General features: G+C 42.3%; 2 protein-coding genes across 2 annotated transcripts in view; one reads left to right on the top strand and one right to left on the bottom strand.

Annotated features, from left to right (window-relative positions):
• The window catches only part of LOC144890618 (uncharacterized), a 33,949-nt gene extending 29,752 nt beyond the window's left edge, over nt 1-4,197 (top strand). Inside the window, exon 3 of the transcript XR_013622319.1 lies at nt 4,083-4,197. The gene's annotated coding sequence lies outside the window, so the exon portion shown is untranslated. The remainder of the gene's footprint in view (nt 1-4,082) is intronic.
• Nucleotides 4,198-4,263: 66 nt separating this feature from the next.
• Nucleotides 4,264-27,132, bottom strand: part of LOC137421608 (kinesin-like protein KIF2A) — a 59,724-nt gene continuing 36,855 nt past the window's right edge. Inside the window, exons 11-16 of the mRNA XM_068107829.2 lie at nt 26,453-26,544; nt 26,073-26,215; nt 21,450-21,675; nt 9,827-9,937; nt 6,674-6,741; nt 4,264-4,830 (exon numbers count right to left, since the gene is read on the bottom strand). Of these exons, the coding sequence (XP_067963930.2) occupies nt 4,401-4,830; nt 6,674-6,741; nt 9,827-9,937; nt 21,450-21,675; nt 26,073-26,215; nt 26,453-26,544 (1,070 nt within the window). The 3' untranslated portion in view covers nt 4,264-4,400. The remainder of the gene's footprint in view (nt 4,831-6,673; nt 6,742-9,826; nt 9,938-21,449; nt 21,676-26,072; nt 26,216-26,452; nt 26,545-27,132) is intronic.

Raw genomic sequence — 27,132 nt, forward strand, 5'->3', positions numbered from 1 at the left:
ACTACTTCAAATACCTAAAATTAGAATCAGGTGCACCAGATCAGGGGCAAATGGTTAGAACATCATGAGAGGATCTTGGAGGAACCTGTCTGATTTAAACCTCAGACATTTACTTTGGTTTGCTCTTTGTTGTTGAAGTGTGCGGCGTCACCATGCCTAGATCAAAAGAGCTCTCTGAGGCCTTCAGAAAGAAGGTTATAGATGCCTACGAGTCTGGGAAGAGATTTAAAAAGATCTCCAAACAATTTGAAATCAATCATTCGACTGTCCGGAAGATCATCTACAAGTGGAGAAGATTCCAAACAACTGCCAACTTGTTCAGACCAGGCCACCCCAACATGTTTAGCCTGAGAGCAGACCGCAAGATGCTGAAAGAAGTCTCTAAGAACCCCAGAATGTCATCACGGGACCTCCAGGTAGCTCTTGCCACTGTTGATGTCAAAGTGCACGAGTCTACCATTAGAAAGAGGCTGCACAAATTTGATCTACATGGGAGGTGTGCCAGGAAGAAACCTTTGCTGTCCAGAAAGGACATCAGGGCAAGACTAAAGTTTGCCAATGAACACCTTGGCAAAGACCATCACTTCTGGAACAATGTGCTCTGGACAGATGTCAAAGGTAGAGCTATTTGGCCACAGTACCAGAAGACATGTTTGGCGAAAACCAAAGACAGCATTTGACCACAAGAACCTGATACCAACTGTAAAGCATGGTGGTGGAAATATGGTTTGGGGCAGCTTTGCTGCATCAGGGCCTGGGCAGCTCACCATCATAGAATCCACTATGAATTCTTCATTGTACCAGAGGGTGCTCGAGTATAATATGAGGCCATCTGTCGGAAAGTTGAAGCTCAACCGAAGGTGGACCTTGCAACATGACAATGACCCTAAACATACCAGTAAATCCACCAAGGAATGGCTGAAAAGAAAGAAATGGAGGGTTCTGGAATGGCCAAGTCAAAGCCCGGATCGAAATCCCATCGAGATGTTGTGGGGGGGATTTGAAACGAGCTATGCATGCAAGAAACCCCTCAAACATTGCACAGCTGAAATAATTCTGCATGGAGGAGTGGGCAAAAATTTCTCCCAGTCGATGTCAGAGACTGGTAGACAGTTATAAGAAATGCCTACTTGAGGTTGTTTATGCCAAAGGGGGCCAAAGGTGTACTTACTTTTTCCACATGCGAAATTTGCATTTATGTTTATTTAAATTATACAATGGACTACAAAATGTAAATGTTCCATGATATTTGTTATATTATATCACCTTTATCTATCAATATTGTTGAAATGAAGATCAAATAGCTGTATGTTGAAATATGTTGAAAAATTCAAAACTTTACATGGGGTGTACTTACTTTTTCACGTGACTACCTTTCAACCAGACTGCTGACATCCCTTAGACCTTTGAAGACCCTTTGATCCCCCCCACACCCTCCCAAGACCTAGAGGACCCCAATGACCAAAAATACCCTGCAGATCCTCAGACCCAAAAAGCCCCAAAAGACCACATACCCAAAATTTCCCAAAAGACCCATAAGATCCTTTGGACCCATTGGACTCCCAAGATTCTAAAGACCCTCAAGATAATTATTACCTTTAAGACCCTTTCAATACCTCGAGATCCCTTCACCCTTCCAACCAGTTATACCCTTTTAATCTTTACGCTCCTCAGACCTCAACACAATTTAGACCCCTTAGACCCTTCAAAAAGATGACAGCTTGGACCCTTGACCATTTAGAGCATGACACCAATTACACCTAATAAAATATCACCAATATTGCAAATGGGGAAGGAAAAAAAAAATACTCAGCAATACTTGGCAAAAGAGAACGTAGAATGGCATTCAGAGCATCCTTTTGACCTCAAAAATAATTGGCGATTGAACTCTGACCTGATATGCAAATCGTCTTCAAATTTCAAGTCAATCGGATGAAAATTGACGATTTTAGGAATTTGATAAAAGCGATTCATCTTTGGCCGACGTTGACCTTTTAAATAAATTGGATTGTCAGACCACCGACTACCATTTGGTGAAGCTTCGTGAAGATAATTTTAAAATTGTGACCTGCAGGCAAGAATAAGTGAGCAGACAGGCAAACACAAAAAAACCCATACAAACCAGGGTGATCAACACTCATCAAAAAACATTTTGCCAAGTAATAAATTTGTGCAAAAGAAATGTTTGTATTATGATTGGTGCAAATCATGACATAACACAGCAAAGTTGTTAGGTCATTATCCTCAGTTAAAACAAGCCTGTGCCTCTGCGGCGACGTGTGGTGAGGCATGCATAGCGAGCCGATCCACGCAAGTAATTGATAAAGAGAACCTGATTAAACAAATAAAACAAAAAAAAACAACTACTTTTTCATTTATTTTTTGAGCAAAAGGATCCAACATTCAATTTTTATGGCAAAAAAGGCATGTGACTACATCGAGTAACTGGTGGCACCAGGCAGAAGCCTCTCCTCAGTGAAAGACACGTGAAAGCCTGCTTGGAGTTTGCAAAAAAGCACTTAAAGGACTCTCCGACTGAGAAACATGATTCTGTGGGCTTTCATGTGTCTTTCACCGAGGAGAGGCTTCCGTCTGGCCACTCTGCCATAAAACCCAGATCGGTGGTGTGTCGCAGTGATGGTTGTCCTTCTGGAAGTTTCTCCCATCTCCACACAGGATCTCGAGCACAGCCAGAGTGACCATCGGGTTCTTGGTCACTATTACCAAAGCCTTTCTCCCCCGATTGCCCAGTTTGGCTGGGCGGCCAGCTCTAGGAAGAGTCCTGGTTGTTCCAAACTTCTTCCATTTAAGAATTATGGAGGCCACTGTGCTCTTGGGAACCTTCAATGCAGCAGAATTTTTTTTGTAGGCTTCCCCATACCTGTGCCTCGACACAATCCTGTCTGAGCTCTGCCGGCTTGCATAGCTTGGTTTCGACCTCATGGCTTGGTTTTTGCTCCGATATGCATGGTCAGCTGTGAGACCTTATATAGACAGGTGTGTGCCTTTCCAAATCACGTCCAATCAATCGAATTTACCACAGGTGGACTCCAATCAAGGTGTAGAAACATCTCAAAGATGATCAAGAGAAATGGGAGGCACCCGAGCTAAATTTCAAGTGTCATAGCAAAGGGTATGAATACTTATGTCAATGTGATATTTCAGTTTTTTTCTTTTTAATAAATTTGCAAAACTTTCTAAAATCCTGTTTTCTCTGTCATTATGGGGTATTGTGTAGATTGATGAGGGAAAAAATGAATTTAAACAATTTCTGCACAAGACTGCAACATAAAATGTGAAAAAAGTGAAGGGGTCTGAATATTTTCTGAATGCACTGTAAATCCTCTTAGAATTTCAAGTCAATCAAATGAAAATTGGTGATTTTAGAAATTCGGCTTATGTTCACCTAAAATATAATTTGTGGTTGAATTCAGTGACCAGATATGCAAGTCATCTTCAAATCAAGCCAATCGGATGAAAATTGAGGATTTTAGAAATTTGGCCTATGTTAACCTTTTGGCCTATATTGACCTCAAATATAAATGGTGGTTGAATTCAGTGACCAGATATGCAAGTCCTCTTCAAATTAAGTCAATCGCATAAAAATTGAGGATTTGGAATTTGAGAAAAGTTGACCTTTGACCGATGTTGACCTTTGACCTTTTGACCTCAAAAAGTTTCCCTATTTAGTGACAATGTGCAAATGCTGTTCAATTTTCAAGTCAATCGGATGAAAATTGAGGATTTTAAAAACTTGGCCTATGTTGACCTCAAATATACTTGGTGGTTGAATTCAGTGACCAGATATGCAAGTCCTTTTCAAATTTCAAGTCAATCAGATGAAAATTGAGGATTTTAGAAATTTGACCTATGTTGACCTTTGGCCTATGTTGATCTTTTGCCCCCAAAAACAATAGGCTTCTTGCTTTTTACCAACTCGACCATTTGGTGAGGTTTCGTGAAGATCGGTTGAAAATTGTGACTTGTAGAATGGTGACAAACAGACAACCACAAACGCAACTGACCAATATACTTGAAAAATCTTCGATTTTGCAAGTAATGGTGTTTTACCTCCACCACAGGTGGGTGGAGGTCATGTTTTCACCTTTGTTTGTGAACACGATATGAAAAAGTTGGATGGATTCAGAGGAAATCTGGGGGACAGTTTGAGTGCAACAACTGACAAGAACATCTCGTCGTTAGTCGTTTTGGTGCACAGGGACTTTGATCACCCTGAAGATAAACGCACAATGACAATGGGTATACATACATCATATATGTATATAAATGCACTTTATTCAAAATTTCAACATGACCACAAAACAAAAAGTATTTTAACATGCAATTCAGCACTGTTTAAAGACAACGGTAACCATTAAAATATCAGTCTTATCACTGCATCAATGTGACCTGTGTGTGCTTGAATGTCCTCCAATTTCTTCTCCAACCTCTTTCTCCTCCTGCAAAGCTTGGACGTACACTTGTACCTGGCTTGACAGATCGGCGAGCATTTTCCACATTTTACCGTGCTCTGCAGTTCGCTCCAGCAGATCGAGATGGTCCTCTAGTTCAAAATCGGCTGTCTGGGACTTTTTCTGTAGTTGCTGCAGGTCTTTTAAGCAGCAAATAACCTCAGGCACAACGACTCCAACTTGTGATAAAATATTCTCTTCCTTGACAGCTACTGCAGACACCACATTTTGAAAACAGAGAACCTCCTCAGAAACGTCATCATTTGGTGACGCATCACTGTTGGTTATTCCTCCTGTTGTCACATTGTTCTCAGCAGTGCCTCCCTCCGCTCCACCTTCCTGTGGTAGTTCCTTTACTCTGAGGGTTTGTTGGAGAGAAAAGGTGCAAATGGAATGGGTTGTGGTGAGATAAATATACAATGTCATTCCTTTCTCTGACGAAGCAGGTAAGTTTTCTCAGCCTTCTAAATGACAGCACTACTAATAAAAAAACGACGTCATGCAGAGCACGATACTTGCAAAATCTGCCCCACACCCCCAAGAAAAAAAAATTCCATTGATGCAGCAACTTGTCCATTTCATCAAGAGTAAAATTGACAATCTTGATCAAAGATCGAATCAACAGGAAGAAAAGTGATGATTTTTCAGATGAAAAATGACGATTTTGTAAGGTTGACCTTTGACCTTAAAAATAGTTAGTTCCCCTATTTAGTGACAATGTGCAAATGCTGTTCAATTTTCAAGTCAATCGGATGAAAATGGATTTTAGAATTTTGGCTTATGTTGACCTTTTGGCCTATGTTGACCTCAAAAATAATTGGTGGTTGAATTCAGTGACCAGATATGCAAGTCCTCTTCAAATTTCAGGTCAATCGGATGAAAATTGAGGATTTTAGAAATTTAGCAAAGTTGGTGACCTTTGGCCTATGTTGACCTTTTAACCTTTTGACCCCAAAAACAATAGGCTTCTTGCTTTTGACCAACTACCATTTGGTGAAGTTTCGTGAAGATCGGTTGAAAATTGTGACCTGAAGGCCGGTGACAGACAGAGACAAGACAATCACAAACGCAACCGACCAATACACTTGAAAAATCTTCGATTTTGCAAGTAATAAAATAGGAGTAATGCCCCTGGGCTCACGTGGTTGAACCAGGGAATCACTGGTAGGTGTAGAAGACCCATTAAATATGCAAAAGAGAAGAAAGTAAACACCTATTGGGGGGGAGGGGGGGCTTTTAATGCCGTGAACAAATGTCAGCACATCACGGGTGATGAAGGTTGTTGCTTCATTGAAATAGTGTGTAGTGTGTAGTTTCAGAGAGCAAATAACTATTTTCTTTGGTCAACCACCCCCTCCCAGCCCCCCCCCCCCCCCCAGATATCACCTTAATGAGCGCAGATTTTTTATGGTCAATACACCTTCGTTCAGCATCGGTTATGAAGCTTGTAGCCATGTTTAACCAAAATTGTGCGTTTGGTTCAAGCGATAATGACAAGGGCTTACTGACTCATTCACCTTCACTGACTGGCTGACTTATGGACACTGCTCAATCGCATAAGCTCCCTCGACTAAAGTCCAGGTGAGATTTAAAAAAAAATCTTATTACAATAGAGCAAACGTATATGGTTATGCATGTGACCAAAACTTCTTCTTCGTCTTCGTCTTCTTCCAATAAAATAACCCTCTTAATTAACCCTCTTGATTACATTGACAACTGAGACCCCCTCAGACGACCCTTTCATCCCCCCCCCCCCCCCCCCAGACCCTCAAAACCACCAAGACCCCTGTGTCTTCAACCCAGGACCCAAAATACCCTTGAAAGCCCAGAGGCCCAAACCACCACTTACATACCCCGAGTAACCAAAATACCCCAAAGACTCTTACACTCAGAGGAAACAAAAGCCCTGAAGACACCGAAGACACCAAAGACCCAAAAGACCCCAAAAACCCTGAAGACCCAAAAGACACCAAAATGGTCAAAGATGCCTATCCCTCTGAAACAACGTGGTGAGGGGCACGGAGCGCGACGAGTCATGCCAATAAAAGTAAGAAAAACCATACAAACCCTTAGGTGTTAAACGAGCATTCCAACAATGAATTGAGCATATGCTGGAAGCATTGGCCCAGAACCCCACCCTCCCACAAAACAGACATTCATTGGGGGGGGGGGGGTGGGAGGGGAGGGAAGGGGAACAACACCTGTCAGCGTAGCGAAGTGTATTAAGAGTGTGTTCGCAGCAATTCATGGCCGGGGATATCATGGCAATCTGCAAAAGTAAATAAAGGAGCTTGGTCAATTTTTGGACACCACATCCTTGACCCTCCACTTGCACACCAAGTGGCAGGTAGGCATGCCTAGTTCATTTGAAAAGGAGGAAGCCAACAGTGTATTCAAAATATTAATGAGTGGGATGGGGAATAGAGAACAAAGTAAATAAAAATAACACGATTGTGGTGGTTGTAGAGGAAACAATGAAGAATAATGGGAGAGGTGGAAGGTGTGTGCAAAGTAACAAGCGAACAAATGCCAAGAAATTCAGATGTAAGTTAGCAAGACCAAACGAAGATTAGATATCTGATAAAGCAATCGTGGGTCATTCCATGTCAAATCATCAAAGAATCTGCCGTCATCTCTCAGATTTTTGTAAAACTTTGGGAACCAATTGGGACCCATGAAAAACGGCAAGAACTCAAATATTTTTGCTAACAGCCTCTTAATTAGTGAGATACAGACTAACGAACTTTGGACTAATTAGCGCGACGTCGCGAATTCAAATGGCCATATCTCTAAAAGTATAACACCTAGAGAGCTGGTTTTGGTGTCATTTTAAAGGTATTTTCATGCCCTATGAATTTGTCTGGGCAACATTTTCCTACCTCCAACCACAAAAAAGTTATCACAAAATATAAACTTCAATTGTGAATCCCCAAAAAATGTATCCTTCAAATTTCCTCAAATTCATCCCAGAGGTACCTTATGATGTCAAGAAGCTTCCACATAAATTTTGTGATGGGCACTCCAATAGTTTCTGAGATATGAGCAATAATGTACATGTACGTATGGCATATAGGTTCGAAAATCAGCATTTGTAATGTATTATACAATCAATAAGTGAGTTCAAGTACACAGTGTTCACTAACCTGACTTAGGCGTTCAATTTCCTCTTCAATGCAGCAACAGCAGCACTTGTTTTTCTTGGAAATACAATATGTCCTTCCAGTTGCAGTGGTTGGTTCAACAGTAGTAAGCACATCCTGGTAGTCAATAGTGAGAGGGTCTGCTGGTTCCAGAAATGTATATGATGGGGATGGTCCATGTGGATGGAGGAACTTAACATCCACCTCATGCCTCTCTGGGGTATGTTCCATGACACATGCAACCCACCAGTGACCATCATAATCCACTGTAACATAACCAGTTATGGCTGAGACATTGTGATCGATCATCCCAGGTGTAAGTTTCAAACTTGATTCAAACTTGTGCTTGAGTTGTTCTATCATCTCCTGTCCTGCATCCTGGAGTTTGTTAGATGGCAATCCTGTCGCGATTTCCAATTTTTTCTTCACAGTGTCACCGATTTTCTTGGTTTTGGATTTCACATATTTATCTGCAGCAAGTCTCTTTTTTGGAATAGGTGATTCTCCAATCAATCCCAAAGACTCATTCAGTGTATTCAGTTCCATTTCAGGAGAATGAAATTCAAACTCCCCTGAACTGCCTGGTATTGGTGATTCACCTCCACCATCATTGTCCTCACTACTGCTAATAGCGCTGCTGGTCACTGGTAATGGTATTTCACTCTGAGTCTCTACCACACCTGGTTGTCTTTTTGCCAGTTTCTTACGACACTGGGTACAGATTTTCTGTGCACTTTGCAGTTTGAGGCTTGGATGAGCGGCTATGGCTTTTTGGCTAACAGCTCTCAAGCCAGACGACTTTGGTTTTTCATGAGCTCCAAAAGGATTGCAGCAGGATTTCTGCTTCAAGATGAACTTTTCCTTGGCAGTCGTCATTTTTCTGCAGCTCCTTCAGAAGTGAACTGCCAATTTCTGTTGGTGGCAGGCCTAAGCATTACACTAAGCCAACTTGGACTTTCCCTGGGGATCTTAGACTGTGAAAGTTGCATCACCTCGAATTACCCACATGGGAAATCCCAGTTGGAATTCCCCAGATGAGAATTCCCCTCAGGCCCAGTTGAAAATGAAAGTATATGATACTTCAAAGCAATTGATGGTTGTTCCCTGTGTTCCCTGTCATGGCTAGGTTAGAATGATTGTATAATACATTACAAATGCTGATTTTCAAACCTATATGCCATACGTACATGTACATTATTGCTCATATCTCAGAAACTATTGGAGTGCCCATCACAAAACTTATGTGGAAGCTTCTTGACATAAGGTACATCTGGGATGAATTTGAGGAAATTTGAAGGATACATTTTTTTGGGATTCACGATTGAAGTTTATATTTTGTGATAACTTTTTTGTGATTGGAGGTAGGAAAATGTTGCCCAGACAAATTTATAGGGCATGAAAATACCTTTAAAATGACACCAAAACCAGCTCTCTAGGTGTTATACTTTTAGAGATATGGCCATTTGAATTCGCGACATCGTGCTAATTAGTCCAAAGTTCGTTAACCTGTATCTCACTAATTAAGAGGCTGTTAGCAAAAATATTTGAGTTCTAGTTGTTTTTCATGGGTCCCAATTGGTTCCCAAAGTTTTACAAAAATCTGAGAGATGACGGCAGATTCTTTGATGATTTGACATGGAATGACCCTCGTCAAGGGTAAGCCTCCTCCAGGACCAGTGATACAATGACAGCCTTTTTTTTTTTTTTTTTTCAGGACTCAACATGACCTTGACCATCAACATTTAGGAATAGTCTAGATTAAGAAAATATGTCTCCATCTACAATCTGTCTATAAAACTCAGAATCGTGAAAATTAGAGGAAAATTATTCAAGTTATGATCAAAAAGTGAAAAAGTAAGTCACGGCCACGAATCAAATATCAGGTGCACAACTTCAGTGCAACAGCTCCACTATTATGCAAAAACATCTTGGAAGGCATTGGTGAAGGAACAAAATAAATAAATAAAAAGTTTGTCAGACCGCCATTGACCTTTACCTCGGAGGGGTATGATGTAAATTAGAGCAGACAATTCACCAATACTCACTGTACCACAATAAATATTTTGCCGTCAATAAACAACTGCCACAAACGAAGATTTCCAGAAGCAATAATAATTAGTACATTACGGCAGGAAAAATGCACGAGAGCAAATGGACAACAATTCCCTTTAACTATGCGCAGGCATATTGGTGATGTGGTGCTGCAGGTCAAACCATGCAAGTGCGTGCCCTCTCTCCCACAAAAGAGTCGCGGAGAATCAGGGTGAGCTTGCTGCCTCTGAAAGGCTGGTGCGCCTGGTTCTTACTCATGGCTCGGATACATTCCTGCACAACCAAGAATCAAAGGGAAGCACATCGAGCAAGTCACAAATTCTTAATGAATCACACATTCTTAACCCTAACAACTTGATCTAAAAAGTTGGCAAAGCTAACGAGCCAAATCACAATAGGCCTCAAGTTGTTTTTTTTTTTGCACAGCATCTTTCTCCATTGCTCATCCTCTTCCCTGGTCCGTTATGCACTTCCTATATTCAGGAGCTGTCAATTAGATCACACATTTGGAAGCAAGGTTTTCTCCTGGTTTGGCCCAGTTAGACCGAACTTTAAGCAAAGGTAAAAATTCATGAAAACTGGTTGAGGCCAATGTTTATGGATTTAAAACAAACTAGAGCAATTTGACTGTTGCCAATATGCCTGTGCATAGTCGCTGCCTGTGTCAAAGGGTAGATGCCCTCGTTGATTGTCCTAAAAACAAACTAGTTTGATTTAATTCCGTTCAGCCATTCTCAAGTATCACATTTTTACCAGCCATGACAGGTTTCACATCTATAAGTGAAGCACTTTTGGAGAAGGGTTTTAAAATATATATATATATATATATATATATATATATATATATATATATATATATATAGGTTTTCAAGCTAATATGGCTGCTAAATCACATGGCATATGACATCAAAAATGTACACTGCATATGTATGGGTAGGGGATCTTGTTTGTGAAGTTCTGTGCTGATCTGACAAGGTTCGTTCTTCTATCCAAGATGGCTGCCAAACCACGTGACCTACGAAATCATTTTCAAACTATACACAGCAATGGTGTTAGATGACATTTGTAAAGTTTTGCATAGATAGGGTAGGCAGTTTTCCGATATATTATAATTGTTCAATATTTTCATTCAATCCAATATGGCTGCCACACCATGTGACTGATGACATTTTCGTGATAAACTTTTAATCACTATGCCGAGTCAATGACATGTCAAGTTTTGAGTCCATCGCTTCAGTGGTTCAGGAGATGTTTTGTTAAAGATTTTATGTTAAATCCAATATGGCTGCCAAACTATGTGACCGAAGATATTGTTGCGGATCTCCCCGTCGGCCCTTTTTCCCCTTACCAAGGGGGCATTAATCCCCTCGTCTGCGACTGACCGACGTGAGTCCTGAAGCTGTCCAGCTCCCTCCAGAGAGGCAGGTGAGCAACCTCGTTCGAGACCGCGGACAAGATGTTATGTTGCCGAGCGGATGGCAGCCCGCGGCCCGAACCGTTAGCAAGTACTAAACCCGATTCTGAACGTTGGCCAAAATCACGCCACAGATACTCAATGGGGAAATCACAAAGACGATCGGATGTGAGGAAACCAGAAGGTAAGGATGAACAAATATAATTTATTACTAATATTTACAAGACCAAAGAAACCAAGGAAGAAGGAAAAATACGAAAACAATTTACAGAAGAGGAAGACAGTGCAAATATTAACTTATCTATACAGGCTTAACTTGTACCCAGGACAACACGGACAAACAGACGACAGTCAGACTTACACGGGGATGATGACAGGAATGGCAGGAGGTGGATGGCTGGACGGATGAGGAGGTGGGACCACAGGGCTGGAAGGTTCAGCTGGACGCAGGAGAATGGCCGGGCCGGGAGTGAGCAGCCGCCGACTCTCCACACTTCCGTTCGCACGGCGGCGTTGCTTCGCAGCCGCGGGTCGAGCCGCCGTTAAAGCTCAACTCCACCCAGCTGCGGTGGACTCAGCTGCAGTTGGTTCAGCTGTGGTGGACTCCTTATTCATCTGCTGTGGGGGGCTTCCTCGGTCCACTGCTCCAACTGGACTCAACTGGGCTCCAGTGGACTGCCTCAGGTGAACTCTTACGCGCATCTCAATAGACTTGTGCGGGCGCTTTTATAACGCGCTTCGAGATCAATGCGCGCCACGCCCGTGATGGTATCTCACCAGGCCTGATTGGCTGGTGGGGGCTCGCTGGCTCCACCTTCTGATGATGGGCGGGCAACACCCTTGTTATAGCTCCTCCCCCTTCTCCGAGGCTTGACCACGCCGTAATGGCGGCAAATGCAGTCGGAAAGGGAGGCTTTGGCAATAAATGCAGTTCGAAAGGGAAGTTTTGAGGGAATTTGAAAGAAAGGGGATCTATCTTATTTCAATTCGGTGCAATGCAGAGTCAACTAATGGGAAACAGAGCCTTATACGAACAGAATAAGAAATAACTATTTAGAAGGGTATATGATTTTCTACGTGCATGCTATGGATTAACTAAGGGGACGACCTTTGACCTTTACACACAAAGCAGAGGTATTTACAAGGAATCATTACACACTAGGGGGGCATATTTACAACAAAGGATTCTCAAATCCGCAACAATATCAATTTAATATTTCAATACAAATGGGTCATAGATCGTGTGCATACAATTTCTGATTTTTAGGCGAAATCATTCGATCGAAACATTTATAGCTGGTATACTGCATTACTGCATACACACACTCTGGTGTTGGGCTAGCGCCTAGGGTGCCAGCTTAGGATCCTAGGATCCTGGGTTCGAATCCCGGTCGATTGCTGAATTAATGCCAGGGGGGTTGACTCAGCCTGTCATCCTTCCGAGGTCGGCTAATTGAGTACCAGTTCACCGGTAATTCCCCGTTTGTCGTTAAAGGCGGCAAAAAGGGTTGGCGTAAGGAAGGGCATCCAGCTGTAAAACATTGCTTCAAAAAGGGGACCAAAAAAACAACAACAACCACGGTTCCCGAAAAAGGCCAACCCCCGCTTTGCGGGGAAAAATGGCCTCTAAAGGTGGTTATATGGTTTATACTGCATTATGCTTGTGTTCCCCATTGGCATTCTTAATGTGCCAAGTTTCAAATTTTTCCACTCAGCAATTTCTGAGATGATTTTGCATTTTTATCCAAGATGACTGCCATAACACGTGACTAATGATGTCACAATCATAAACTATAAATGGGTGTCATTCCTACCCTGAAAGTTGGCTCAATCTGACATATGGTTGCTGAGAAAAAAAAACAAAAAACAATATTTAGTTTATCCCGTATGGACGGACAATGAAAAAACAATGCCTCCACCCACCTTACAGAGGCAGAGGCATAAGAAGAAAAAAAAAGCCAAGCAAAACTTGAGAAAGGCTCCAATGAGGTGGTATAAAGAGAAAATTTCAAATGCTGACTTACACCATGGAAAAGTAGATGCAATAAATCCTCCAATGAAACAGTTAGAACATCAAATGCAGACTTGAAAGAAAATAAATAAATAAACCTTTAGATACACAAAACCAATCGGTTTTATTTTTTCTCCCAAATGCAGATTTAAATTCATCAGCACAATAATTTTCCCAAAGCCAAATTTCAATTTGAAGATTCTGGCACACCCAAATTTCCTGACTCATTACCAAAGTCTTAGCCAGGATTGCAAAACTGCCAGTTCGTGATCCCAACACAGTACATGCCTATGCCCCTGAATGAGATGGCCAGAGATGCATTCTGAGCATTTTCTGGCAAAACAAAACGAGGTTTCTATAATATTAAATATGGATAAGCACAAGCGGAACATCAACATCACTTTTCGCCAGTGCATGTTCCCGTACCATTCCAAAAATATATCGGCTCAAACTGTATTGATATACGTCACCACAGGGTGTTCATATTTTATTAAAGTAGTGTCTATAAATCACCAAAAGAGCACAGACTTGGCTTTACTTCCTTTTCTCCAGTGCGTGTTCTCAATCTATATTAGTTTGGTCTCTTGGCAAAATGAAATACCTGTATTATAAAATAATAATCAATTTGGATTTTCTTCAGCGTTTCCTCACATCACGACAGATGGTGATTCAAGGTAGGTCTGCAATTGAAACTTACTTAAAAGTATGAATGGGAGTAATGGCAAAGTCTGGCATGGAAAACGCCCGAATTATCAGACTGCCAAAATTAGATAAAACTAAATTTCCCCACTAAAATGCTAAACTAAATCCTTCTGTTTGCAACTCTGAAAAGGTTGTCTTGGGCATCCTGAAAGGCAGTCCTCAGACGTTATGCCAGAATAACTCAATAATAGACCTGAGCCTCGTCCTCGTGGTGGGGTTGCTATCTTTGTAACCCAAAAAAAAAAAAAAAAAAAAAAAAAAAAAAAAAAAACACTTCCTCACTCTCCTTGCAATGCCATCTCTCCACCCCACCCCCAGGAATACCTCTGGCTGCGGCTTCCCCTTCACTCCCACCTTTTGTTCATGTGTATTGTACCGCCCACCAAACAGTGATGACTGCATTTACATCTGTCTGACAACATGAACCAACTTCTATCAACTCATCCAAACTCTTTCTTCCTCATATGTGGCGACTTCAACTGTCATCATGCCAGCTGGCTGGGTGTGGGTTCCTCTCAAACCAGCCATGGAACCTCAGGAAAGGACTTCTGCGACTCACTGGGACTGACAATCTGTCAATTTCCCGAACCAGATCTGTCAATGGAGCATCTTCTCTTCTAGACTTGGTTATGACTAAGTTCCCTGCAAATGTCTGCTGCTCTTCTTCTGCTCCAATCGGTTCTTCTGATCATTTCCTTGTTAAAGTGGATATCTCTGACCATTCTCCAAGAGCCTCCTCAGCGCCGAAGAGTCTGGAATTTCACTCGGGCTGACGGGCACGGCCTTCAAGCAGCCATCAATCATCTGGAGTGGTCTCCCATCTCGACTGCCTCTGACATCAATTCTTCCTGGGAATTCTTCCAAAGCAAACTGCTCTCTCTCTCATGCACAGATTTATCCCATCTCGTCTTCAGTTGTCTTACCCTTCCTCCCGTCCATGGTACACTGAATCTTGTGGTGAGGCAGTTGCCATGAAGCAACTTGCCTTCACCTCATGGAAGGCTAATCCAACTGAAGGAAATCTTTTCTTTTCACAAAGCTCGGAACAAGTGTGTGTCTACCCTTAGGAGAGCCAGCAAACAAAATATCTCGACTCTCGACTGAACTCTCAAATAGTCAGGTTCACTATGTCAATAAATTATATTTCGTTCAAAATCATGGTAGATTAGCAAACCTATACATTTTTGGAAAGGTTATAGCATAAGGAAACTAAAAATCAATGTTTACATTTGGAGAGATACCTGTATGGCGGTCATTTTGGATTTTCAAAATGGCCACTGTAAAATACATATTTTGTTCTATTTCTGCCTCTAATTACCCTAAAAACTTTTTAAAATATACTAAACATATATTTTCAGGGACAAGGAATCCAATGAAAGTATCAAATTAGTGCTATGGGGAATGGTAAGACACGAATCAAAGGTTTTGAATTGCAAAATACCGTCTTTATATTCGCGATAAGTTGCATAATCAAATACATGTTATCATTTTGTACAGGCAGTTAATAACATCAAAATGTGTCACAATAATTCATATCACCAAACATACACAGGCAGTCAGCAAAATCATATATACACATGCAGTCAGTATAACTTCACATCGACACAGGCAGTCAATGACAAAATACACACAGGCAGTCAATGGCATCAAACATACACGATTACAGAATATGCCATTTAGAGTTCGTCATCACTGTCCTGTGTGTCGTATCCGACAATATAGTCCGCATCGTTTTCACAGTCCGTTCCACACAAGCAAAGGTCGGTCAAATTGATTGGCAAATCGAATTGGTCGAATGGTCGATCGAATCGAATCGAATCGATCGAATTGGTCGATCGAAGCGATTGGTCGAATGGTCGAATTGGTCGAATGGAATTGGCAAATGTAAACATTGATTTTCAGATTTTCCATGTAATAACGTTTCCAAAAATGTATAGGTTTGCTAATCTACCATGATTTTGAACGAAAAAACATAGTGAACCTGACTAAAACCTGTCTCCCTTCTCCAAATCCTGGTGGCGTCTGGTCAAATCTGTTTGTCGTGTTTGTTCCCCTTCCATCCCCTCCCTTACCTTAAACGGCCACACAGCTGACTCCGCACGTGAAAAAGCTGAATGCCTCAACTCTGTTTGCCTCAAAACCTTGTGTCCCAAACCCATCTCTGTACCCACCTTACCCAGTCGAACCCAGCTGCTCCTGGACTCTGTCCTTCTCTCCTGACAAGGTGGAGAAGTTTGTCAATCCTAGACTATGTTTCCGCAACTGGACCAGACGGCATCAGCCCACAGGTCCTAAAATCCTGCTCTCTCACCCTCTGTCCTCTTCACCCTCTTTTGCTCAAAGTCATCTGCCATCAGCTTGGAAATCAGCCAACATTACCGCTTCACACAAAAAAGCACAAAAACAGATCCTTGCAATGACAGACCAATCAGCCTGCTCCCAATTATCAGCAAAGTCATGGAATCCATCATTGCTTCGGATATCAAATCTTTCCTCTTCTCCAATGGCTTGATCTCTGATCAATTTGGTTTCAGACCTGGTCACTCTACTCTGGACATGCTGCTTCTGCTGTCAACAACGGATGGAGGTCCTCAATACCAAACAGGAAATTAGAGCAGTCTCCCTTGACATATCACGTGCCTTCGATACGGTCGAGCACCGCGGCCTGCTCACCAAACACCTTATGGTATCCATGGAAACCTCCATGCATGGCTTGGACTTCAACGGTCACAGTCAACATGTGGCCCTGAATGGGTTTCTCTCATCTCCCCTTCCTGTTCAGGCTGGAGTTCAAGGCAGTTCTTGGCCCTGTGCTTTTTCTGGTCTTCATCAATGATCTGACTCTCTCTTGAAAATCCTCTATCTCTTTGCTGATGACTCCACACTCTGCCGCTCCCTTCCTCATATCTCAGATCGGCAGTCTGTAGCCTCCTCACTCTACAGACCTGGACAAAATCAGACTGGTCAAACAAGTGGAACATGTCTTTCAATCCTGACAAATCTCACACTCACAATGTCTCTCCAAAAAGACCGACTGGACAACCCTCCCATCTACTTTCAGAACAATCCTCTCCAAGAAGTTGTCACTTAAGCTTTTGGGTCTCTCTCTCTCTCTCTCTCTCTCTCTCTGCCATGATCTTTCCTGGGAGAACCACATTTCCAAACTGGCCTCCAAAGCCAGTCGCCGACTGGGCATCCTCCGTCGTGCGCAGTCCTTCCTTGGCACACCTGAGCTCCTCACCACATACAAGGCTTTCATCCGCAGCTCAATGGAATACTGTTCCCCCTTCTGGGCTGGTGCTCCTTCCTCACACCTAGCTCGTATTCACGCTGATGAAACCAAAGCTTTCAGAATCATTGGAATCTCCCACGATGAAGCTAACTCAGAGGGCCTTCACTCACTCACCGCAGGCAGGTATGTGGTCTTTGTCTTCTACCACCTCCTATCCGGCCTAGCTCCATCTGTGCTCTGTCCCCCAAATATTCCTACAGGTCGCACAAGATCTGCCAGTGACCCTCTTCTGGTGAAATTGCCAAAATCAAGACTCTGCTCACCTTCATTACTCTTTACTCCCGACTCTGGAACAAACTGCCTCACTCTCTTCAATCCCACTCCCCCCTTCAGGTCTTTAAAACAGCTCACCACCATCTATCTTTCCACCCCTACCCCCCCCCCCCCCCCCCACCGTTAATTCTCCCCAAATCCACTTCTTTTTTGAAATACCAACCTCTTTCCTGGAAGCTCTAGCAGTGTCCATGTGTTTTATACCTTTATCCCACACGGTTCCTCCCCCCCCCCCCCAAGCCCTCTCCCTCCCACAGATCTTCCATTGTCCCTGCTCTCTGCTGTTGTACTTGTGTGCTTCTCTCCCCACATCTCCCACTCCCTTTATTGTACGTTTTGTGTGTCCGTTTTTTTTTTTTTTTTTTTTGAGATTGATCTTGGCTCTTACACGAGCCTCGATCTCAGACAAAAAAATTAAAAAATGAATAAAAATGGAATAAACCCATTTGAGTGGCCAACTGTCAAAATAAACTGTCAAGATAGCACTTGGTCAATTTGATGGATTTTTGTATGGAAAAGACCCTTTCCGCTTCATTTCCAACCACAGCCAATAACATAGCAAATTGTACATTTCCCTGCATGTAATTAATCTTCACGAGGACAATCAAATACTTTTGATATGAGCTCCGATTGTCTGAAACGATGGAAATGTACATTGCCCTCACTATCTGTTCCATTTCCACCACAATTCCATGAATGTAAATGTGAAAAACAATAAATGTATAGTCCGTGGGCTGAGTAGGGTTTACATGCACACCCCCCCCCCCCCACCCCCCACAACTTAACTTCCCGGGTATGTCCATGTACCCCCCACCCTAGGGGTTAGGAAAAACCATGTTAACAGAAAAAAAAAACTCATTCCCTCATAGTTTGACCTCTGGTGACCTCATTTGCATATAACATCATTGTAAAGAGTGTCCCAGGACAAACATTTTGAGGGGTCATATGCAACCATAGGATGACTCGGTAAAAAGTTATGGCCATTTGAATTTCGCCTACCCCTAATTTTCGGAAATCACTGACAGGTGGGGTAACATCAAAATATGCGTGGGAGGTACCTTGGGAATGAGTTTTTTTTTCTGTTAACATGGTTTTTTCCTAACCCCTAGGGTGGGGGGTACATGGACATACCCGGGAAGTAAAGTTGTGGGGGGGTGCATGTAAACCCTACTCAGCCCACGGACTAGTAAGGAATCCTCCTCGAAGCAACTGTGTAAGCCATTCTTAGGAAATCCTGTCCATCGTTCTGCTGATCTTCCCCATTACTGTGAAGTGTGGAATTTAAATGGTTGTTGCACCGTGTGTAGAAGTCTTAGGCCATCTGGCTCGGCTTCAGTCAAATACTCACATTGCATCCAGGATGACAGTCTGTGGGAATCTTTCCTGCAGATTCTGTCCCAATGTATTGACTTGTACATTCATAAATGGATACATGTTAATTAAAAGTTTCATTGTTAGCAATTTAATTATAGCTTTCAATTTCTCCTATACACCGGATGTTCTCCAAATTAAAAATGCATACACATAAGGAGCGTCATCATCCTCAACGTCACCAAGACTGGTAAATGCCCAGAGACCGGGATCACCATCTTGCTACATGCACTTAATGTCTCAAGCATACTGTAGATAATCGGGCAGTGTGGGCAAGTTGGAATTATAAAAACCTCGTTCTTCCTCCTCAGATTCCAGGTCTTTCGCCAACTTCAGTTGATTTGGCACAGTTAAAAAAAATAAAAAACTTCCATGGAAAACTTCAAACGCTTCTTTGGTGGCATTTTTATGACTCCAAATAAAGCATGTACTCTTGAGGCTTGTGCATATGACCACATATATTGTCCACTATGTGGAGCGTGAGATAGAGAACTGCAGTAAAGTCTAAACTAGAACGGCACTCTTCGACGTCACGACATCGACCGATATGCCTCTGCACACATTAGGACATTATAATACTTGTACCAAGTTTGATTTAAATCCATTCAGCTGTTCTCAAGTTATCATATTTCTACCTGACATGACCTGACCTTTGACCTCTCGACTCCAAAATTTAATGAGTTAATGTTTACATCATTATACATACCTGTACCAAGTTTTAAGGGTGTAGTACTGGTGAAAAATTGAGAAAACTACATAGGTACCTTTGAGAGGCCTTTACACAAAAACAAAGTCAAGTTAATATCTAATTTTCAGTTTTTCTTGAAAGATATAATCTTGGCTTTAACTCAGACCAGTTTCAACGCTTCTTTGTCATATTACATGCATATAATTTGCATAAATTAGACCGTCAATAAAAAACAAGGAAAATCAAAGAACACATTTCTACTTCTATCTTCTATGTCACCTATCATTCTTTTCACACAAAACTTGGTACATGTATTATACATGTGTTACTCTACTACCTGATGAGGATTTTGTGAAATTATGTCAAATGTTCACTAATTATGCCAATTACCAGATAAAACTTGGTTGTCCTTCAATAAATCCACAATGGCTACTCCTATAAACAAAAGCCTTCATCATTTTAAAGGAAGTGATATTCTGAATATCCTGTCCAAATTTCAGCCCAAAAGAATGATGCATTTCCCAAGTTATAACAAATTTCATGCAAAATATTATATTTCTTGTAAATTGCGTGTAAAGATAACATTAGATATTTTAAAGGAAATACTGAATGAGTTTATACAATACGTATGAATCTAAACCGTAAAAACAGTTTTTTTTAAAAGAGGCATATTGGAAAGTTCACCAGTACTACACCCTTAAGTTAAATCCCTTCAGCTGTTCACAAGTTATCACATTTTTATCTGACATGACCTCTAACCTTTGACCTCCGGCCCCCAAAATCTAATCGGTTAATCTTTACCACATTAAACATATCTGTACCAAGTTTGAATTAGATCCCCTTAGCCATTCTCAAGTTATAGACAAATTTACTGGCTTTGACCTCTTCGCCCCAAATTCCAATCAGTTAAATCTTTACATCATTATACATACCTGTATCAAGTTTGAATAAGATCACTTCAGCCATTCAAGTTACCACGTTATCGAAAGCTTATTGCGGACGGACGGACAGACAACCTGAAAACATAATGCCTCCGGTGACCGTCAACGGAGGAATAAACAAGTAAAATAGTAATTTTCATTCAAAGTCACTAAAGTACATTTGCCTGACTTGGGGGTCATTTGGAGTTGGGAGGGAGATGAAGGGTGGATTTTGCCATGGAAACGAGTTACAGCATCCTCTGGAGAGGGTGCTGTCACATCGATATACCATAGGCGTAGAAGGTTCACCTCAACCAAAATTGACTTGAATGAATCAAGATTTGTTTGATTTGGTTGATTATGAGTCGACGTCAAACATTACAATTTTTGTCGTCATATTACGACGTTGAAGCGATGACATCAAAAATACTGTACTATGAATTGTAATTGCCATCAGGCAGAGATAGTTACCATGGAGACAGGATCTCTGCTCGGAGAACGGTAAAACAGTTGCATCACAGAAGTGAAACTCTTCATGATACGACCCAAATAAACCAGGAAATTACCACAATGCTGCAAACAGCATTTACACCTCCACTGATAATTGTAGCAGCATCTAATCGAGAAATATGACCTGAACTCAGTTTAACGATCGTTTCTCATCTGACAAATTTCATGCACAAACACCACCCGTCCTTACGAATAGTCTCCCGTCAAAAAGAGATGGGTCACGACCTACGAGCCAATTTGGATTAATTATTCTGAATTTGGGAATTGCATGAAAAGTATGTGTAAACTTTCTACAACCTTGCAATGAAAAGAAATGTTTTGCAAAAATGATACAAATATTAAAGTATCCTGACTTCTCTGCCAGTTACATTCTTTGCACTGACCTCATTACAGCATTTCTAGCACAAAGCTCGGCCCTTAAGGCGGTCTATTATTCTTGATTTAATGACAATTGTATTTTGTAACTTTGGGTGAGGGGGGCAGGGGTTCAATGCCAGCAAAAATTAAAACAATGGTGCATATTAACCTTTGACCTCTGCCCAAAACAATCACCTTAGAACATACAAAATGAAGATTCAGACAAAACTGGTATTAGAGTACAAACCTTCAAAGCCAAAAGGCTGACGTTGATCTCTGCCCCTTCTCGCCTAGTCTGTCTGTCCGAACTCGCAGTATCAGCTCCTCGCTCATTACCAGCGAGATCTATGAGAGATAGTTTTCCATGTACTGGCGCAGGACAACCAGAAGGGAGGCTCTTGGGCCGCAGGATAAGCTGGAAGATGGCATGAGATCTTGACGAATTGGTGTTCATAGATGTCTGGCCAGTGGTTCTAAAGACGAGGAAAGCAGTGGGTTTGGGGAAATAATCAAAATCAATCGATTTGACAGCCATGAAGTGATCCTTACACCAATTCCACTTTGCAAGTACTGGTAATAACACATTTGGTCCCACATTTAACTGCCCATTTTGTTCTTCACAAGCACTGCTGACAGTCACTGTGTACGATTAGAGTGAAGCTAATTGTGGCATCGATTTGTTATTTTTGAGTATCAATCATATCATACTCCAAGTTTTGTTTTTGTGTACAATGTTGAGGCTCATTGAGAAGCTAGAACAGAATGGATCAGGATGCAATGGGAAAATAATACTAGAAAGACATGGGGTGGGAGGGTTGAGGGACACAGAGGGATGAGGAACAAAATAAAGAGACATTGAAAAAGAGGATGTAGAGAATAGGGGTGAGGGAAAACTGAGGAAGGAAAAACTTGGAAGGGGCGGGGGAAAGGAGGGGAGGGGGGAGGAGGGAAGAGGTTAACGGGGGTAGAAAAGACTATGGTTGTGGATGGGAAAAATGAATCAAACAAAACGAGAGCAATCAGAGATTGCAGACCCTCACCAGGACGTGTTTTTGGTGGTTTTGAGGCTTTTGTGTTGAAATATGGCGGCCGAACCACGTGACCAAGTCAATTTTTTTTTCTCCACCAATTTATCCCTAAATGACGCGCGACAAATTTCATCTTGATCAGATGAAGTTTTGTACTGGTTGAATCAAGACATTATAATGGCGGCACCTATGACATTAACATTGCATTCCCCATGGAGAGTTCTTTACAATGAGCCATGTCTCCATTTTTTTCTATGCAGCGCTTTCGGAGATGACGTGCAAAGTTTTTCGGTTTTTCCAAGACGGCGCCCACACCACGTGACCGATGACGTCATAAGTATTTAAAATTATACAGGAGGAGGCGCTCCTATGGTGAAAATTTTCTGTCAATCGGACCAACGGTTGAAGAGAAAATCATATTTATTCTGTGCTGACAAACATGTATGTGGGAGATATGTTGAAGGCAGCACGAAGTTTGGGTGTGAAGAGAATGACAGAGATCTGTAATTTGGTGGTGAAAGAAGGCCGCATTCCAGTGGATTGGGAACCGAGTACCCTCGTCCCTCTATACAAGGGGAAAGGTGACCCTCTGGAGTGTGGCGCGTACCGAGCGATAAAGTTATTGGAGCATGGAATGAAGGTATTGGAAAGGGTGTTGGAGAGGATAAGGAAGAAAGTGAAGATCGACGAAATGCAGTTTGGATTCATGCCAGGAAGAGGAACGACAGACGTGCTTTTCATTGTGAGGCAGTTGCAGGAGAAGTACGTGGAGAAGAGGAAGAAGTTGTTCTTGGGTTTGTTGATCTGGAGAAAGCATTCGATCGGGTTCCACGCAAAGTATTGACATGGGCATTGAGGAAGTTAGGAGTGGAGGAATGGTTGATCAGAGTAGTGATGGCAATGTACAAAAGAGCGCGCACAGCTGTAAGGACGAAGGACAGGAACAGTCGTGAGTTTGAGGTGAAGGTGGGAGTGCATCAGGGATCGGTACCAAGTCCACTACTACAGACTTGGCATTTAATATGGAATTTTTTTTTTTCTTGACTTGGGTTTACTTTCTGAACTCGGTATATCAATCTGGTGAGTTTTTTTTACGCTTCGGTGATTTTTGTTAAAAGAACCATGTCACTGATTGACTGTCGCAGCAAGAAGTCAAGAACAGGATTATATCACAGGTGGCGTGACAAAATGTACGGACAGGTACATTTGACGATTGGCTTCACAATGGGTATATAAGGGTTGTTGCGTTCTGTATTAGTGGAAAACAACTGCTGCACGTCTACAAAAGTTATTGCCGCTTCCCCTGGAGATGGTCCGTCAACTCGACAATGCTGTTTGTCATTTAGTGGTGGCTTTACGAAATTCCGGCATGAAACAGCGTGCTATTGCTCGGCAGTATGGCATCACTCAAGGTCAGGTGTCAAAGATCCTGAAACGAAATGCTCAGAGGGGTGTCCCTACTCCAATACCGAGGTCAGGACGTCCCCGCAGAACCACAAGGAGGGATGATCGCCAGCTGCACAGGTTAGTCCGCAATGGCCGTACCAAGTCAGCTAATCGGCTTAGGGCCGAGTGGCAGCAACTGACAAATGTGCCTGTATCCAGAAGGCTAGTCAACCAACGACTGGTTCAAGCAGGCTATCGTGCCAGGCGTCCCCTGAGAAAGCCACGTCTGACCAGACAACACCGCCATCGCCGATTGCAGTGGGCCAGAGAGCACCGTCAATAGAACCAGGACACTGGAATCACGTGATCTTCAGTGAAAAGTCTAGATTTCTGGTCTATCGTCAATATGGCCGCGTCCGAGTGCACAGACAAGTGCATGAAGCCTACAACGAAGATTGTATAGTGCCAAGAGTCCAAGCTGGAGGTGGTGGGGTGACCGTTTGGGCTGCTTTTCATGCAGGGGGCAAAACTGACCTGGTTGTTCTGAATAGAAACCTGAACCAGTTCAAGCACAGGGCCATTCTGGAAGAAACATTGCTTCCATTTGTTCGTGCAGCCTTTTGAGGAAACTTTGTCTTCCAAGATGACAATGCACAGCCTCATCGTGCTCGCATGATCCAACACTTTCTTGCTGACCGTGGTGTAGAGCATATGGAGTGGCCTGCCACGTCCCTGGATATGAATCCGATGGAGAACTTCTGGGCAGAATTAACGCGTCAAATCGACAACTTGGACCAGCAGCCTAGCCTGCCTCTATGCGTGAATTGCAGCAGGCTATTGTCACTGCATGGCAAGCAATTCCTGTCCAAACCTTGGCAAATCTCGTGAACAGCATGCCTCAACGTGTACGTGCTCTCCTGAATGCTCGTGGGGGTTACACGAAGTACTGAACTGTAATTTTACTGTCCGTAATCCCAGTCGTAATTTAACTTTTGTTTTTTGTTAAAAAAATTTTTGGCTAATGTGCAAAATAAAGAGATACTTCTGGAAAACGCACAGAAGTTTAACACAGTACTGTCCGTGAATTGAGTTCAATATCAGTTTACATCACTTTCAAGGATCAATTTATTTGCTTCGAAATGTCAAATGTGGTTTTTGTTTCTTTTAAAGGTCACATTAACAAAATCTACAATAATTTCAACATAATTCCAATGAACTTTTGGTTATAAGTCATCTTGAAAAGTAAGTTCACCCCCACAAAAAAAAATATTCCATATTAAATGCCAAGTCTGTATTTGTAGCTGTGATGGAGGTGCTGGCTCAGAACGTAAAGGAGGGTTTACCGTGGGAGTTGTTGTATGCAGATGATCTGGTGTTGATTGCGGAAAGTATGGATGGACTGAAGGAAAAGATGAACACGTGGAAGGAATGTATGGAGACAAAAGGTCTGAAGGTGAATATCGGAAAGACGAAGGTGATGGCAAGTGGTAAAGCATGTGGTGAGGTGGAAAGAACTGGAAGTGGCCCTGTGCTGTGTGTAGGAAGGGTGTCGGAGTGAACTCCATTCAGTGTACAATGTGCGCTGAGTGGGTTCATCAAAAATGTAGTGGTCTGAGAGGGTCATTAACCAGTGTGGCAGCTACATTCAAATGTAAGGTGTGCACAGAGGGAGCTGCAGATGGAGGAAATGTTGAGTTGGATCTTGGAGATGGCGTGAACCTGGAAGGTGTGAAAACATTTTGCTACCTCGGAGACATGCTGAATGGAGAAGGTGGATCAGACTCGGCAACGGTTGCTCGAGTGAGATGTGCATGGAAGAAGTTTCGGGAATTGAGTGGCGTGCTGATGAGTGGAGTGTCGTTGAAGCTGAAGGGAAAGGTGTATGCTGCATGTGTGAGAAGTGTTACGATTTATGGGAGCGAGACATGGGTAATGAACGTAGAGCAGCAACAAAGGTTGGAAAGGGTGGAAATGCGAATGGTTCGACGGATGTGCGGAGTATCGTTGAGAGAGAGGAAGACAAATGATGAATTGCAAAAGATGATGGGAATAGAGCCTGTGATTGATGCTGTGAAGAGGAACAGGGTTGAGATAGTTTGGTCATGTGTTGAGGAAGGATGAAAGTGACTGGTTGAGAAGAGTGATGGAAATGAATGTAGAAGGAAGTAGAAGACGGGGAAGACCGAGAAAGACTTGGCTAAAGATGGTGGAGGAAGAAATGCGGGCAAGGGGGTTAACAAGGAGAGATGCAGAAAATAGGGCAAAATGAAGAAGATCGTCATGGGGACCGCAAGGCTAACCCCCGCTCTAGCAGGGAAAATGGCCTTTAAAATGCATGTTGTGTTGTTTGCTGACAAACAAACTCAAATGCAATACCCTTTCCTCTGACGAGGGTAATTATTGAGGTGACACCAAACAAACAAGGCAAATGGAGCATTACCGCAGAAGATTGCTACCTGTTACGATTGCCTGCATTGACTAGACTCAAGATCTGAGATGCATCAGTAACAAGGACCTCTTGTAGGCCAACAACATGGACCTGCCCTCGGTTGTCCTCCATCACCTGAAGTCTTGTTTTTCCATGCAAGAGGTCAAATACCTGCAACGGTATGTAAAACGCTCACAAAAACAATTCTGCAGAGATCACGAGTTTGAAAATAAACCGAGTTGAACACTGATGCTTTCAAGAAGAATCGCGTTTACAAATTACCAGAAAGTTGTCCCATTTTATTGCTTTTTAAAATTAATTTCACAGGGATGAAAACAAGCCACAACACCAGCATAACCACCACGCATTTGACATATAAACCCTCAAAATGGCAAACTGGTACTTCACCTTGCTGGCATAAAGCTCAAAGTAAGCAGCGAAGACAGAAAGACCAAGACTCTGGTACCGCTGCTGAATTAGCAGCTCAAACACGTCACGTGCTGAAAGGCACAGACAGGCCAGTCAAGTAAACATGTGACCACACATGGCAAACAACCTTCACCAACCAACAATGATGTCCACAGCAATTAGAAATGATGCCAAGCTGTTATTCCAAGATCATAGCCTTTCATTTCAAACCCAGCAGAAGCTGCACAACATTTCCAAAATTACTACTTGGAAAATCTATAATTGGAGTTTAGACAAAGGCCAAAGGGAGTGTTTAAATACACCTGAAAGCAGCATCTTTGAAAGAGTTTAGATTCTTAATGAATAGAAGCATTGGAAATAAAGATAACTTCAAGAACACATCCATTGTGCTGGAGGATTGTCACAAACCCTGCACGTTCGAAGACCAGGAAAGGCTGTCCACATGCCCCATTGGGTTTCTCCTACAGTCGGAGCCAAAACACTTCATTTTTTTTAAAGGGAAATCGCCACAAACAAGGCATAAAGACACTCGAGGTAAGGGGCTAAAACAAATTTAATGGAGGTAGCAAAAACTGAAGGGGAAACTGCACAGGAAGTGAAGATGGCAAAAGAGGAATTAATGGCATGCGTGGAAACATTGTAAAAGGATCGGTTTAAAG

This window comes from Myxine glutinosa, chromosome 2 (genome assembly GCF_964187855.1).
Source record: "Myxine glutinosa chromosome 2, kmMyxGlut1.1, whole genome shotgun sequence".
Taxonomy (NCBI): domain Eukaryota; kingdom Metazoa; phylum Chordata; class Myxini; order Myxiniformes; family Myxinidae; genus Myxine; species Myxine glutinosa.